The sequence below is a fragment of the Oxyura jamaicensis genome, chromosome 3 (assembly GCF_011077185.1).
Source record: "Oxyura jamaicensis isolate SHBP4307 breed ruddy duck chromosome 3, BPBGC_Ojam_1.0, whole genome shotgun sequence".
In the NCBI taxonomy this organism is placed as follows: domain Eukaryota; kingdom Metazoa; phylum Chordata; class Aves; order Anseriformes; family Anatidae; genus Oxyura; species Oxyura jamaicensis.
The window spans coordinates 88,055,166-88,069,388 of record NC_048895.1 but is presented as its reverse complement, the minus strand read 5'-3'; the positions used below and the strand labels follow the sequence as shown (position 1 = coordinate 88,069,388).

Below are 14,223 nucleotides of genomic sequence, written 5' to 3'. Positions count from 1 at the left end.
ATAAGCCTGGAATGTACCTAACCATAGATTTATTTACTCAATTTTAAGAGAAACCAAATACACAAACTTGTGCAGTATAAAAAGATATTTTAAAGTTTCTAGTCCATCATCTTGTGAATATTCTTTATCATAATTTCAGAACATATGGCTTTCCTAAATCTATGTTTTTATAGTATCAGTCTGGACCAACACCATTGATAGTTTTGACTTCAGAGTACAGGCCATGAACAAGCCACTTCTACCTAGTGAGTCCTATGTCAAGCCCACAGTGCTGTTGGAATTAAAGTATATTTTTTGATGTGCAGACTTGGTTTAAAAATTTAATGTGACGTTTACCTTCTTCCTTCCTTGGAAGTTTGTTCCAGTGCTTTTTGTCAAAAAAAAATATGGAACATATCCTCAGTTTTAAGGCCTACCTTATGCAAAAGATTTTATTTTTTTCATAAAATGCATTAAATATGTTTGAATATTTCCATAAACATTTTAAAGGGGTAAATAAATATTTTGCACAATAAATGGTGAATTATAAGTGAAAATACCATTTTGTCTTTTCATCCTTGAAGCAGCGTGACCCGTACTTAATATTCTTCCAACCTCAAGGAGCTTCATACTAGTGCCTAATGGTATAAGTGCTTAAACATAGATGAGGCAGAAGTTAATGCTGGACGCTCTTCCCTTACAAAACATCTGAGGAGCCCAACCTATTCACTGCTTCTTGTTTGTATACCTCACTGAAAAAAAAATATAGCTGAAGAGGAAGGAGGATAAAATTCTAATTTTCCTCTGCTGCTTTTCCCAACTTATTTAATCTTAGCCAAAATCACTGAATCACAGAATGGCTTGGGTTGGAAGGGTCCATTAAATATTACCTAGTCCAACCCCTCTGTCATAGGCAGGTACACTTTACACAAGACCAGGTTGCCCAAAGCCCCATCCAACCTGGCCTTAAACACCTCCAGGGATGGGGCATCCACAGCTTCTCTGGGCAGCCTGTGCCAGGGCCTCACCACCATCATCATGAAAATGCCTACCTAAATGTCCAATATAATTCTACCTTCTTTCAGTCTGAAATCATTGCCCCTTGTACTGCCACTACAGGCCCTGGTAAATAAATAAATAAATAAATAAATAAATAAATAAATAAATAAATAAATAAATAAAATATCTGTCTTTCTTACAAGTCCCCTTATATATATATTGAAAGGCCACAATGAGGTCTCCCCAGAGCCTTCTCTTCTCCAGGCTGGATAGCCCCAGCTCTCTCAACCTTTCTTCAAAGGAGAGGTGCTCCAGCCCTTTGATCATCTTTGTGGCCCTCCTCTGGACTCACTCTAATAGGTCCACGTCCTTCTTGTGCTGGGGACCCCAGAGCTGAACTCAGCACTCCAGGTGGGGTCTCATGAGAGCAGAGCAGAGGGGGACAATCACCTCCCTCGACATGCTGACCATGCTTCTTTTGATGCAGCCCAGGATGCAGCTGGCTTTCTGGGCCACAAGTGTGCACTGCTGGCTCATGTCAAGCTTTTCGTCCAGTACCCCCTAGTTCCTTCTCTGCAGGGCTGCCTTAGTCAGTGTAAGCCAGAGACCAACAGAGAACGGGTAGAGATCCAAGCTCTTGCCAATGTCACCTTAATACCACATCTCTCTCCTAGTCTGTAGGCCGCCACTTCCAATCATTACTTCAGCATGCAACAGGAACCCTCCTTGTTTTTAAAGGGATGTCTGTGTGTCTAGCTTGAGGGCATGGTTTACTGTAACACTGCATACAGGGAGCTATAATACGTAATGCCTACATCCTTCTGTGCATTTAATCTAGATACCTTTCCAAAGAAGAATGTGATATTAAGGTAGAAGTTTTTTTTTTCATCCTAGGGTCATGCCTAGAATATGTAAACTTTTCATCATCCCATCCATCCATTCATCTACTCATATCCCTCAGTGCAGTCAGCAAAGCATGCAGCTAATACCAACAGTACCAACTCCAGCATTACTTCTGAATGAAATTTTCAAAGATTAATATTTGTTCTCAACAGGATTAGTGTAACTTTTCACCTACTGATTTTTCCTAACCCACATCTAGAGCAACACACCTAGGCAACATACCCAGATATCTGTGGCAGCTTTCTCTCACCATTTTTCAAGTAAATCTGATTTCTGTCTGGTGCAGTAGAGTTGCCTATACATACAGAAGGGACAAAGTATGAGGGGCTACTTTTCTTGTGACATTTGGCCTTTGAAGTTTATTCAATTTTGTCAAATAACATGAGATATTGTTAACGAAATATTATATCTCACTTCATGCATTTTATTTCAAAGCTGCTGCAAATCTGCAGTGTAGTAATATGAGAAATGTTTACAATATATTAAGTATGTAATTCTCTTTTTGCCATTCAAGTCATTTTAAAATGAATGCCCTATACCTTACTATTCATATTGTATGTTTTTAAGGCACTTACAGAGGATCCTTGGAAAAGGAACAGGAAAATGTATGGAATTTTGCAATCGTTTTCTGCATTTTTTCAACAGTATTTTAAAACTATTTCCTTTTAATCTACAAAGTGAATGCAGAAAAAGCCTTTCCAAACTCTTAAATGTCATTTAATGCTACCATGGGATAAAATTCTCCTATTATTCAGCATAAAGTGCAGTGTGACTCATTAGCTGAAAAACACTGTCTGAGAAAAACACTTTCACAGATGTCTAAAAGGCAAAATGCAGATGTGACAGCTACAAATTGTTTTCTGTCAGAAGTTATAAGTATGTCACTTTCTCTGTGTTTTATATTAATCACTCATCTTGGAAACTAAATCAGATAACCAAATAATAAAATCCCTGGGGTTTTTCAGATTCAGTTTTCTTGGTAGAAGGTCACAAAAGCATTCAATATTTTCTGTAGGTCAGCCCCAAAGTTATTTTCTCCATCAAAACAACTTTCCTCAAAATATAGTAGCATGAAGATTTTTAGCATTAAATCCACTAACAGAACACAAAATAGAATTTCATTGCCTAGCCTTGCTACAAAGAATAAAGGAACACTCTATAGTGAGTTTAGGTATCTAGTACAATGCACAAGGAAAGTTAATATCAAAGAAAGGGATTTGCAGAAGTAAGGATATGGGGATGGGATGTCCTGAGGTAGCCAGGAGAAGTATTGTGGAGCTGGGTGGGCTTCATGTCTCAGCTCTGCTAGGCCCTTCACTTGGATTGGGCCTGGACTCTGATGCTATACTTCCAGGATATAGGATAGGAAGTGTGCTTATGCATCCTATGGTGATCATTAACAAGAATCCTGATTAAAAATTAGATGTCTACTCTGGATCGGTCTTTTTGAAAAAAAAAAAAAAAAATCAAGCTAATTAAAGAGAAAATGGTTCTGTCCGTAGGATCATACCAGGTAGCACAATGATTGGAAGAGTTTCCTGAGGTATAAGATAGTGAAGATAAATCTCTGGTTTAGCACCAATGTAAACATGGTTCTCTTCTTGTGTGAACATCAGAATTGAGCAAATAAGGACCTCCATCAATCTCTTGCAGAAGATATTCCCTTTGTATTGACTATTTAAAATATTTATTTTGCCAGGGACACGACTAATTATCTCTCGCTGACGGTTGGTGCACCCATAGGAGTGTAAGGTCCCAATTCTTGCTCATTTTGGTGTGAGTACAGTCCCCAAGCCCATGTCCTGAGGTTTCCTTCTAGATCAAGCTCCACATATGATGCAAACAAGGGAACTCACAGCTGATATATCCAGACAGCAGAATCCAGTGACAGAAGCGTGGGTGTCTAAAACATTTTACTATTGAAACTTAGACATAACCTGGGTGATCCCTTACCTTCCACAGGATATCTGTATGTGCAAAATTTGAAAATCAAAGTTAGTACTTACCTGCCAAGGGGGTTATTTTCTGCCATTTATGCTTTCAGAAAATATATGAAGATGCATTCCATGAAAAAGATTAAGTGTAAAGATCTTCTAAAACATTTTTTGTAGTAATATAAGATTTTGATACTTACCGGAACCGAAATTTGAGGATTATTTTTAAGCTTTCCAAGCACAGCGAAGCCATCAACACTGATTTTCCCTTTTGGTTTTATGTTTAGGGATTCTATTTTAATACAGTCAATAAAAAGTGTGACACTGCTTGTTTCCACACTTATCATAAGCTTGTGCCATTGGGAATCGAACAAGAAAGGCAAATGTAAAAATGATGCAGTTTGGAGAGTTCCATCCACTCCTTTATAAGAAAACTCAACACTTTTCATTGGACCATTAAGATTCACTCCAACTTGTTCTTTTCCTGAAGAATCCTGAATCTGCCAAATAGTCCAGTATTTCTGAAGTGTAGGTCCACTCATCCGAAAAGTAGTAAGAAAGGAATATTCATCAGGCAATCCGTTGGAATATATTGCACTGTGTAGGATCAAAATACAGTAAATTTGTTGTACTTGTTCTGAAAACCTCCACATACCACAACAGAGTAATGAAAATCAGTTCCTCAGCAGAATCACACTTCAAACATTCTTTATCAGAGCTCTTCTACCTGAAGAGTCCCAAAATGACATATCTTTTTGAGTCACTAGTGTCACTTACGGGAAAATAAACTGGTTCAGAAACGTGGGTTCTTCTTCCTCCATTGTGAAATATTTATGATAACCCTTTTGAAGTGTAATGGATCAAGCAACAGCAGGCTAGTACTTTACACTCAGAAAGTATATCATACAATCATGCTGTTTCTAATATTAGACTTACAAAATCAACTTAGTGTGATTTTCAATTGACTGGGTAAATAGTGTACAACTGATTTTATTTTTGCAGACATAAGAATGTCTTTTGCAAAGGCATTTTCTTGTTCAGCCTGACAATAACCACTTTGTTAATGCATTAGTTATCACTTCAGCAGATCATTCACCGACTATCATGCGCATGGTAAGAACCTACATTAAAAATGCATTGTGTCCCGTGGCACTGAACCATGAGGCTACAAGTATCAGAGGAACAGATTTGCCACATATAACATGTTTCATTGCTTTGCTAATCCCATAATGTGAGATCCGGAAACACAAACGTAATACTGGCTGTATCACCGTTTCAAATAATGATGCCATTTTTTAGCTCAAATGTGCCAGTGAAAACTGGTAGAATATTTTTAAAAGATGCCTTTTCACATTCTATAGATGGTAAGATCGTAGTACCAGAATTGAGTTGGCATTGGCACATTATTTGCCATACATCCACGTTTAAGAATTTCACACACACACACACACACACAAAATGCATTTGACTAAAATTCTTAAGTATGGGGACATGCAGAGCTTTTTTGTCACCAGCATTCATTAAAATAACTTCTCAGGCAAGTAGACATTTTTAACAAAGATTATTTTTGTGTGGCAGATCAATCCTATCTCAGCAGGAACCTTTTTAGTGAACCTCCAGCCTTACGCTGAGATAAAAAAGGGGAAAACTGAATAAACTAGTTCTTGTTCTGTATCCTTGATGACTACTGATTTGGTAAGAGTACATCACATTTCTTAGTGGTGTTGTGTCCAAAGCTGTAGTACAATCATATTCCAGCAGGCGACGGCACAGTCTCACCAAGATTTCCTAATGACTGGGAAAGCCTGGCAGCAGCAGCAGCTTCACCTTAATAATAAACCACCCGGAATGCTAGCGTTTCTGCTCCTTCCCCGTGAGCCTGGAGTCTGATATGTACTTCAGCTGCAGGGAAAGCTGGTGTATGAGGAACGGGAACACTTGGCTGGAAGCTTATTTCCTTGCACAAGGTGCAGAGACATACACAGGTGGGAGAGAGGGCTCCTTGCCAGCATCTTTAAGTTGTCTGCGCTTCACTGTGACTCATTTTGCTGGTGACTGCAGATGCAGTAGTCTGTCCCAGCTGGCTTTGTTTGGTGGGATTTTGTCTAGCTTGTTGTGTTGTGTTTTGGTTTGTATCTTGCCATTTTAAATGCAAATGCCAACGATGTGTGGACAGTTTACTTTTCCTCATATTCTGAGCACTTTCCAGTGTTTACCACTGTCCACAGTCCATCCTTTTTTTGTTAAGCTTCTAGCTTATGCAACATATTTATATATATTTTCCTGCTCTGCAAGCATACTCCTTAGCCCCCTTCTGATGCACATTAACCTTTGCTAAGCTCCTGATCCAGTCAGCACATCCCTTATGGACCTCTGTGTCCTACTATAATGTCTCTTAAACAAATATATCAGTCTCCGCTGTTGCTAAAACCTTAGCTCACCCAAGCCATATATTTCTTCCTTTGCTGAATCCCACTGTATGTTCTTGCACAACAGCTGTTTTTACTACTGTCCTATCAAAGGTATTATTTTTAGGTAATTTTAAAAATAAATTCCATGTGGCTTTCCACTTTATATTAAGTTCAGTGGCTCTGGGGGATCTGACACACCAATCCTTACAGCTACAAGAAGCATTACTAATCCCAGATCCTCTGAAGAGAGACTTGCATTCCTTCTCTGCACAGATAAGTTTTACTCTCATGGTAACACTGGTTAAAATATTGCACAGATTCTCGCCTCAGCTGACACACTGGGAAAAATAAATGAAAGAAAGAGAAAAAAAGAGAAATAATACCTTTTTTTAAATAATAATAATAATAATAATAATAATATATAAATATATACCAGATTGGCAAAAGGATTCTCTGCACCATATTTAACTTTAGTGTTTGTGCTTTACAAGCCATCATATGGGTCCTCCTTCTTACTCAGAAATTAAAATAGAAAAGAATTATGTTACATTTTTGAAGTGATATACACAGAAGAGAAACTGTATAAGACTTTGTGACATTGGTGAAAGAAAACTAAGATATAAGAACTGTTTATAAAACAGGAAAAAGTCAGAGCACAAACATGAATATTTACATTAAAAAAATAATAATAATAACAAATCAGGAGAGCTGCTGCCATTAGACTAATGACAAAATATCAGCATAACTAAACACAGTTTGACCAACACCAGAAATGTACTCTGCGTGGGACGGTAACTGTGTAAGATTTATACTGATAATTCAAGTAAAGCGGAGACAGATTCTCAGCTCTGTTACTCCCATGGTAATGAAAAGCAATCCCATTGGCTTTAGTCCTATCAATGCATTTCAGTACACAGTTTCTCCCAATCTGTAATTCATCTAAGGAAACTTCTGAAACACTACTCTTTTCTTTTCCTTTTGTTTCATAAATACCTATTAGTCTTATTATTCTGATTGCTTGAGTGCTTACCAGCAATAATTCTTTAACATTTAAAGGCTGAGTCCTACAAAGCAAGCATCAATACAAATAAGATGATTCAACTGACTAGGCAGTGGAAGCGCTAAATAGCATCATTGTCTTCAGAATTCATTAAGAGCAGTAGAGTATTTTAAAATGTTAACTACAGACTTGAATGCAGCAAAATAACCATCTGCTTATGTTTCTTTAAGAGCTAGTTTCTTAGGTGGGCTCCATTTCCCACTGCAATAACTAACTCCTTGCTAAATGAAGACTTTAGAAACGTTAGTACAATCAACTAGAAATTGCTGTAGAAATCCCTCTGACCAACCCCATGGTAATGCAGTATCATATACCCACAGCTGTGGGTTGTTTTGCTTAAGCTGGAGACTTTTGCATCTGCACTCTTGAAGGCTAGATTCACAGCTGACCTAGCAGGAACTATCTGGCAACCATTAAAAAAAAAAAAAAAAAAAAAAAAAAAAGTGCAATAACAGTAGAAAACTCACTAAGCATTTTTAAAAGCAATTGTCCAAAGTCATTAGCCTTAAGCCATTTTGTAGGACTCATTACCCTCAGCTGATCTCTATTCTTCAGAAACATCCAGGTCTGAGCTAATTATTTCTCTTATGAGCTAATTAGATTCTTAGTTGCACTTTTTTCTTTTCCATTTTAGTGTCATCATCAATATCAATGGAGTGGTACTATGTAAGGTATCTTACATGTAATGCAAAAGGAAAAGCACCCAAATGACTTTGGTGGCTAGGTGTAGGAAAGATAGATCTTCAGGCATTTGAAGAGTATTACTTTACAGGGAAGCGTTATTGCCAAAGGAAAAACGAGGAAATCAGCTTATGAAATTCTCTGGATATTCCAAGTTTACTGAAAAATCTTTATAAACTTCTTATTTTCATTTTATAATTTCCTATCTTAATGTCTGTCAAGTGATCTGTTAAAGTTGTCTACAGCACACAGCTCCCCTCAGAACAAGCACTGTTCAAACGGCACTTTACATTTTTATATTGCTCTCCTTTCTGCAGAGAAGAGACTGCAGGCAAAGAGATATAGGTTGTAGATTCATTGTCCACCTTCATGCTACTAAATTCAATGTGCCTGGAACTGTTCTCTGATACTAAGTTCACCTGGTAAGAAACAGTGCTTACTTAAAAGTACTGCTTACTTCCAAAACACAATGACCACATGCAACATGGTCTAAGGTCCATGGCCTAATGCTAACTGCCAAGCAGTACCCAGGAATTGTTTAAGAAGTGTTAATTAGTATGGACCAAAACCATGTCAAGGTCTTGCACAATATTTTAACACTATAGATGATAATTTATGAATGCCTTGGAACATTCCCTGGCATTAATTTATCCATGGAGAAGTTGACTTAGGGACCTTGTGACATGACAGCTGCAGTGGGATTCCCATTTGTGAAGTCAAAGGATTAAGACTTCATCCAGCACATAAAGGTGACTAGCCCTTTTCCCCACTTAAAAACATATCACAAACATATTCCTTTGTTGTAAAAAGGTTTTTTTAAGCTTGTAATCAAAAATCAATAAAATTATTACTTAAATTTACATTATTAATTTTGTACTTCATATGTGGTGGACATCTACAACAGATTAGATTGAAAAATGACAGGTTCACTGTATCAGAGAAAATGGGTATAAGTCACAGCAGTGTCACAGGTTCTTATTACACTAAGAACACTACATGGATTGTTCAGCAGATTTTCCCCTAGAAGAAGCAAAGGCCAATGGAAATTTATTTGGATGATGGGAGAAGCTTAAGTCAAGACTTGTGTGCAACCATTCTATTCATTCTGGGACATACTTCTGAACCTTGGCAGGTATGCTAAGCAGCAAAAAGACCAAGCTGCAATTTTCATAATTTTTAAGGAAGCTATGCAAGCTTTTTAAAACTAAGTCCTACAGCTACTGTGTAAACTAGTCCTACAGCAAAGACCGAGCCATAAATATAATGAGTCGTAACCAGCTAACTGGGCTCTCATTCCCGTGCCATTGCCACAGCAATGTTGACTAACATGGGTTGGTGTAACGATCATACGCCAGCCTAAATTTTACTATTCCTGATACACATTGAATGAACAGTGACAGGCAGGCTCTATGGGCTGATAGTGTAGTTGGCTTGCTTGCCATTTCTATGTGCACAGGCCTCACAAGGCTGGAATGCCTTACAACAGCATAGGCTCAGTTAGGGGCCAGCCCTCCCTATTCCACAATGTCAGAGCCCTTGGCAGGGACATTACTGCTCACCTCTGGGACGAGGGTGTGAGAGGGGGGTCCCAGTGCCCTGTGGAGCTGTGGCAGGTGGCCTTCCAGCCCCACGGGGGCAGACAGCTCCCACACTGTGCCCCTGATGACCCCAGCTGGCCACTGCCTCTCCCTCTCCCTGAAGAAGCCCATCTGGTGTGCTGCCTTATAGAGGTGATGGTAGAGTGGGGCTTTCACAGAATCACACAGAATCACAGGATGGTTAAGGTTGGAAGGGACCTCTGGAATGTATCTGGTTCAACACCCCTGCTGAGCAGTATCGCCTAGAGCACGTTGTGCAGGATGGCATCCAGGCGGGGTTTGAATATCTCCAGAGAAGGAGACTCCACAACCTCTCTGGCAACCTGTGCCAGGGCTCTGTCACCATCACAGTAAAGAAATGCCCTCTCATATTGAGCTGAAACTTCCTGTGCTTCAGTTTGCACCCATTACCTCACGTCCTGTCGCTGGGCACAACTGAAAAGAGACCAGCTCCATCCTCTCAACACCCTCCCCTCAGATATTTATACACGTTGATGAGGTCTCCCCTCAGTCTTCTCTTTTCTAGGCTAAACAGGCCCAGTTCTCTCAGTCTGTCCTTGTACAACAGGTACTTCAGTCCCCCACATCCCTCTTGTAACAGGGAGCCCAGAACTGGACACAACACTCCAGATGTGGCCTCACCAGGGCTGAGCAGAGGGGGAGGATCACCTCCCTTGGCCTGCTGGCAACACACTTCTAAATGCACCCCAGGATACCACTGGCCTTTTTGGCCACAAGGGCACAGTGCTGAATCGTGCCGGACTGGCTTAAGGTGTGCGTCTCCTACACTGGTAACCTCAGTTCCTTACTGTCAGCTTCACTTCTGAGTCAGCACCTGAGAGGCACACTTCAGGCTCAGGGACAGAGAAGAAGCACACCTATAGCACACACTATAGCACTGTCAGGACTCAAGCATTTACACATTCCCTTAGATGAGGTACTCAGCTCAAGGGCACATGACTATAATTTGAGCTAGGGGGAAAATGAAATTTCAGATAAACTGTGAGCTACCATTGCAGTGTGACAGCACAGCGCTGACCAGAGTGCCAATCAGCATTATGAATGTGGTAAATCATTGATACTACAGCACCACACTAAACCAATAGGCCCAGTGGCAGCAGTCAGCTCAGATGTCATAGCATATTAACACAGTTGGTGTAGGCTTTATTAGAGAGTATTTGTCTGTATCAAGCATATCACTAGAGTCATTTACAGCAATACCTCTAAGCCTTCTTAAAAATGAAAATGTTACAGCTTTGATATCTCAGACTCTTTCTGAGCTAAAATGCACAAGTTGAGAATATGAGAATCTACATTTTTTCATAAAATTAAGATCCCATTTTCTCTCTGTGTTTGGATTCACCTTTATGCACTAGCAGCCTTGATTTGCCACTGCGAGGAAAAGTAATCATGAGTCCAAATGCAACCAGCCCGTTAAACTCGAAACTGGGTTAACCAAATGCCTATGGAGGCAGAAGACAGGGAAGACTGCAGCAAGCAAAACTTGTCAGTGATAGCTGGTGTGCAACAGAAATACTTTGCTCTCCAATTATTTCTAGCTGAAACAATAGTCCAATGAAGGCTACGCCAGTCAATTGCTAATTAAAGGAATTCTTAATGACACCAGGTGCTGGACCATAATGCAGTGCTGTCCAAGTTTGGCAAAGACTTCTCTGCCCTGTTGTACTCTCTCTATTCCTTCACCTACACCACGCCTGGCTTCTAAAGAACAAATGTAATTAGATTCCTAAATAGTGGCTTCTGTTGCAATTTGCCTGTGACATGCTAAATAGCTATGATCCTTTGTAGATTGTGACCATAAATCAGCCAGGAACATGCGTGTAACAGTTATCCAAAAAAAGCAAGCAAACAAATACACAAAAAAGTTTCAATTCTCGTCCCTGCAGTCTTTACAGGATAAGAAAAATCTCTTTGTTTCAATATTTTAAGAAAACTTTCCTTACTGTCCTCTTATTGTCTTTGCTTCACCTCCCTACTTTTGGCTTCACTTTCTAGAGGTGAATATATTTCTTTCAGCAGAACTCCAGGAACCTTGAGCAATACCACTGGTAGAGGAATGTGGATGTCCCCAAAATTGCTATTACAGAATCAATCCTAGTCTAGTAGTGTCAATGAAAAAAAAAAAAAATATAGAGAGAAGTTGAACTCATCTTTCTCTTTCCGAGAACTTTGCAGATGAGGTCATCTAACTGCAGAGAGGATCTATCCCTTAAATAATAAACCTGAAAAATTATTGCATGTGTATGGTTTAAAGTCAAACAGCAAAGAGCATTACCTGGTTGGGATCCTGAAGTCTACATTGGGTCCCAATTTATAAGCCACTTGTAGAGCAGTGGAACCCACCACTCTCTGGATAGTTCCTTGGGAAGCAGCTTTTTCTATTTGGAACTGAGAAATCAGGTCAAAGCCTACAAGAAAAAACATACATGCTCAAAATATAACATTTATTTTAATTTAATTCCAGCATTGTGCAGTGACAGAGCTGAATATAACATGAATATTAGAGTTTCTGAACAGCAGATATTTCCTGAAAAAGTCAGACGATACTTACCTGGTAAGTCATCTTGGCCAATCCTAATTGTTGGACAGAGATCAGTTCTACGACTAGCACCCAGGATGGCTGGTAGTCCTGCAAAAAGTGGTGAATTAGTTAACCATGTGCCTGCAGAGATCACCTTAAAAATTTAATTGAAGCAATTGTAAGAATATTATGAATTAAATAGAACTATAAATAATAAATGTAAAGTGTACTTGGTGAAGTCAGAGGTCAAAGAAAATAAATATCTGTTTCTAGGGAGCTCCAAATTTGAAATACGTCATTATTTGATTTTTTAGACCTTTAAATGAGGAAGTTACTATTCTTTTCTAGCAGAGTTATGGAGGAATCATTGTACCAGCATAAGAAGACCTGCAGTGTTAGGAGTTTTAGGTCTGGATTTTTTTTTGGTTTAAGCAAACTTAAAAAAAAAAAAAAAAAAAAAAAAAAAGCCTGTTGCCTAAATCAATAGTGTTCCTAATCCCAAGGAAACTTAAACAAGCTTTCTGCCAACTAAAGAGGCTGTTGAGGGGAAAAATTGTTGGCCCTTCTTCCATCCTCTCTGGTATTCCAGGTGTTCCCACCATCCATCCACTGGGCCACGTTTGATCAGAGAAAATGGCCATTCATGAAATACACAGTAGGGGCAAGAAGGATTTACAGACTTTTTTTACTGACCCAAGCAAGAACGTGGAAGAAATTTGTCTGATGAAAGCAAATTTTAAAATGTAATTTTTCTGAATATTATCTGCCAAAAAGCCCTGCAGTGAAATGGAGACCTAACTGATTCCCCTAATTTAAGGAAGGAAGAAGGGAAAACAAACATTTATTCAAATAATTTCAGAATTCTGTGCAAGTCCAGTATCAGGTCAATATGGAAAATGTTAGTAGAGTCTGGATGGGGAAGAATGAAGCATGCAAGTTGGAAGGAGATACATTTCTAACCTACAGAGAGCCTCTTGTGTGCTGCAAGGGCTCAACCATAAATGTGGGTTTCCTTCTGACAACATAGGCTTAAAGGGAACATTCAAGCTGACATGTTACAACTTAGAAATAGCTTCATTCTATATTATTTGATGAGACTTATGGCTGACATCCAGCCATTTATATTTTATTCCCAGCAAATAAAGTGGAACCAGTTTGTTGCCATATATAGCAGACTAATATCTAACTAGGAGCACTGAAAGATCGGGGGGGGGGGGGAATATTTGTGTCCTGTATGTACCACCTATATGCAGATTTTAATCTTTACCTTAAAAATATATCTAGTAGTGCACTTAAAATTATACACATAGCTCTCACTTTTCTCATATGCATACATGGATATATACACACACACAGATAGTTCTGTATTTCTGTTGTGATGGCTAGCTAGAGAGGATTTTAATTTTGACTAAGCTCAGAATAATTCTTTTGACTGTCAAAATTACAGAAAGATGAAAGGCAGATAAAGTCTGTCTCCTTACTTGATTGTTGCTGGATGGTAGCTGAGACGAAAGACCCCAGAAAACTACACACGTACAAGAAAGCTGTAATTTTCCTGTAAACAGAAAGCAAACTCCAGTATCAATGTATAGTTTCTGACAGATTCTGCTGTTGACTTTCTCCTCAGTCATGCATACTAAGTGTATAAAGGCATGAGGTAAGAATTTACTAACAGACTTGACAAGACAATTTCTTTACACAAGAACTTTTTATCTTTGTCCTTATAATAAAACATGTCTACAAAGCGCTTGCTATTACCATTTATTTTGTATAATGCTGTCACGAAAACAAACGACAAAGAAGGCAGTTGGCAAAGACAGCTTTAACTGTTCTAATCTCGTATTTACAGATTTCTCTAAATCCCACTTGTTCTCTTACCAGTTGCTTTTCATCTTCACTGCTGGTTTTCTTCACTTCTCTCATGTGAATATTTGGTGTAGATATTCACACTCTCTGGTTCCCTGTCATTAGCCCTGTCAAGGAGGGTGCGAATGGGTGCAGACTGCTCCTTCTGCCCCATGCAGGACTCAGCAGGGAGGGAGGTGCAGCTGCTGGGTCGGTTTTAACCTTGTGAAGGGAAGGAGGTGGGGGCTGGACAGACATGTGTGTCCTGGAG

At 39.1% G+C, this 14,223-nt stretch overlaps 1 protein-coding gene across 1 annotated transcript in view; it reads right to left on the bottom strand.

Moving 5' to 3' along the window:
- The window catches only part of COL9A1 (collagen type IX alpha 1 chain), a 68,146-nt gene extending 54,147 nt beyond the window's left edge, over nucleotides 1-13,999 (bottom strand). Inside the window, exons 1-5 of the mRNA XM_035322899.1 lie at nucleotides 13,986-13,999; nucleotides 13,589-13,662; nucleotides 12,138-12,215; nucleotides 11,862-11,994; nucleotides 4,016-4,412 (exon numbers count right to left, since the gene is read on the bottom strand). Coding sequence (XP_035178790.1) covers nucleotides 4,016-4,412; nucleotides 11,862-11,994; nucleotides 12,138-12,215; nucleotides 13,589-13,662; nucleotides 13,986-13,999 — 696 coding nt within the window. The remainder of the gene's footprint in view (nucleotides 1-4,015; nucleotides 4,413-11,861; nucleotides 11,995-12,137; nucleotides 12,216-13,588; nucleotides 13,663-13,985) is intronic.
- Nucleotides 14,000-14,223: the final 224 nt, after the last annotated feature.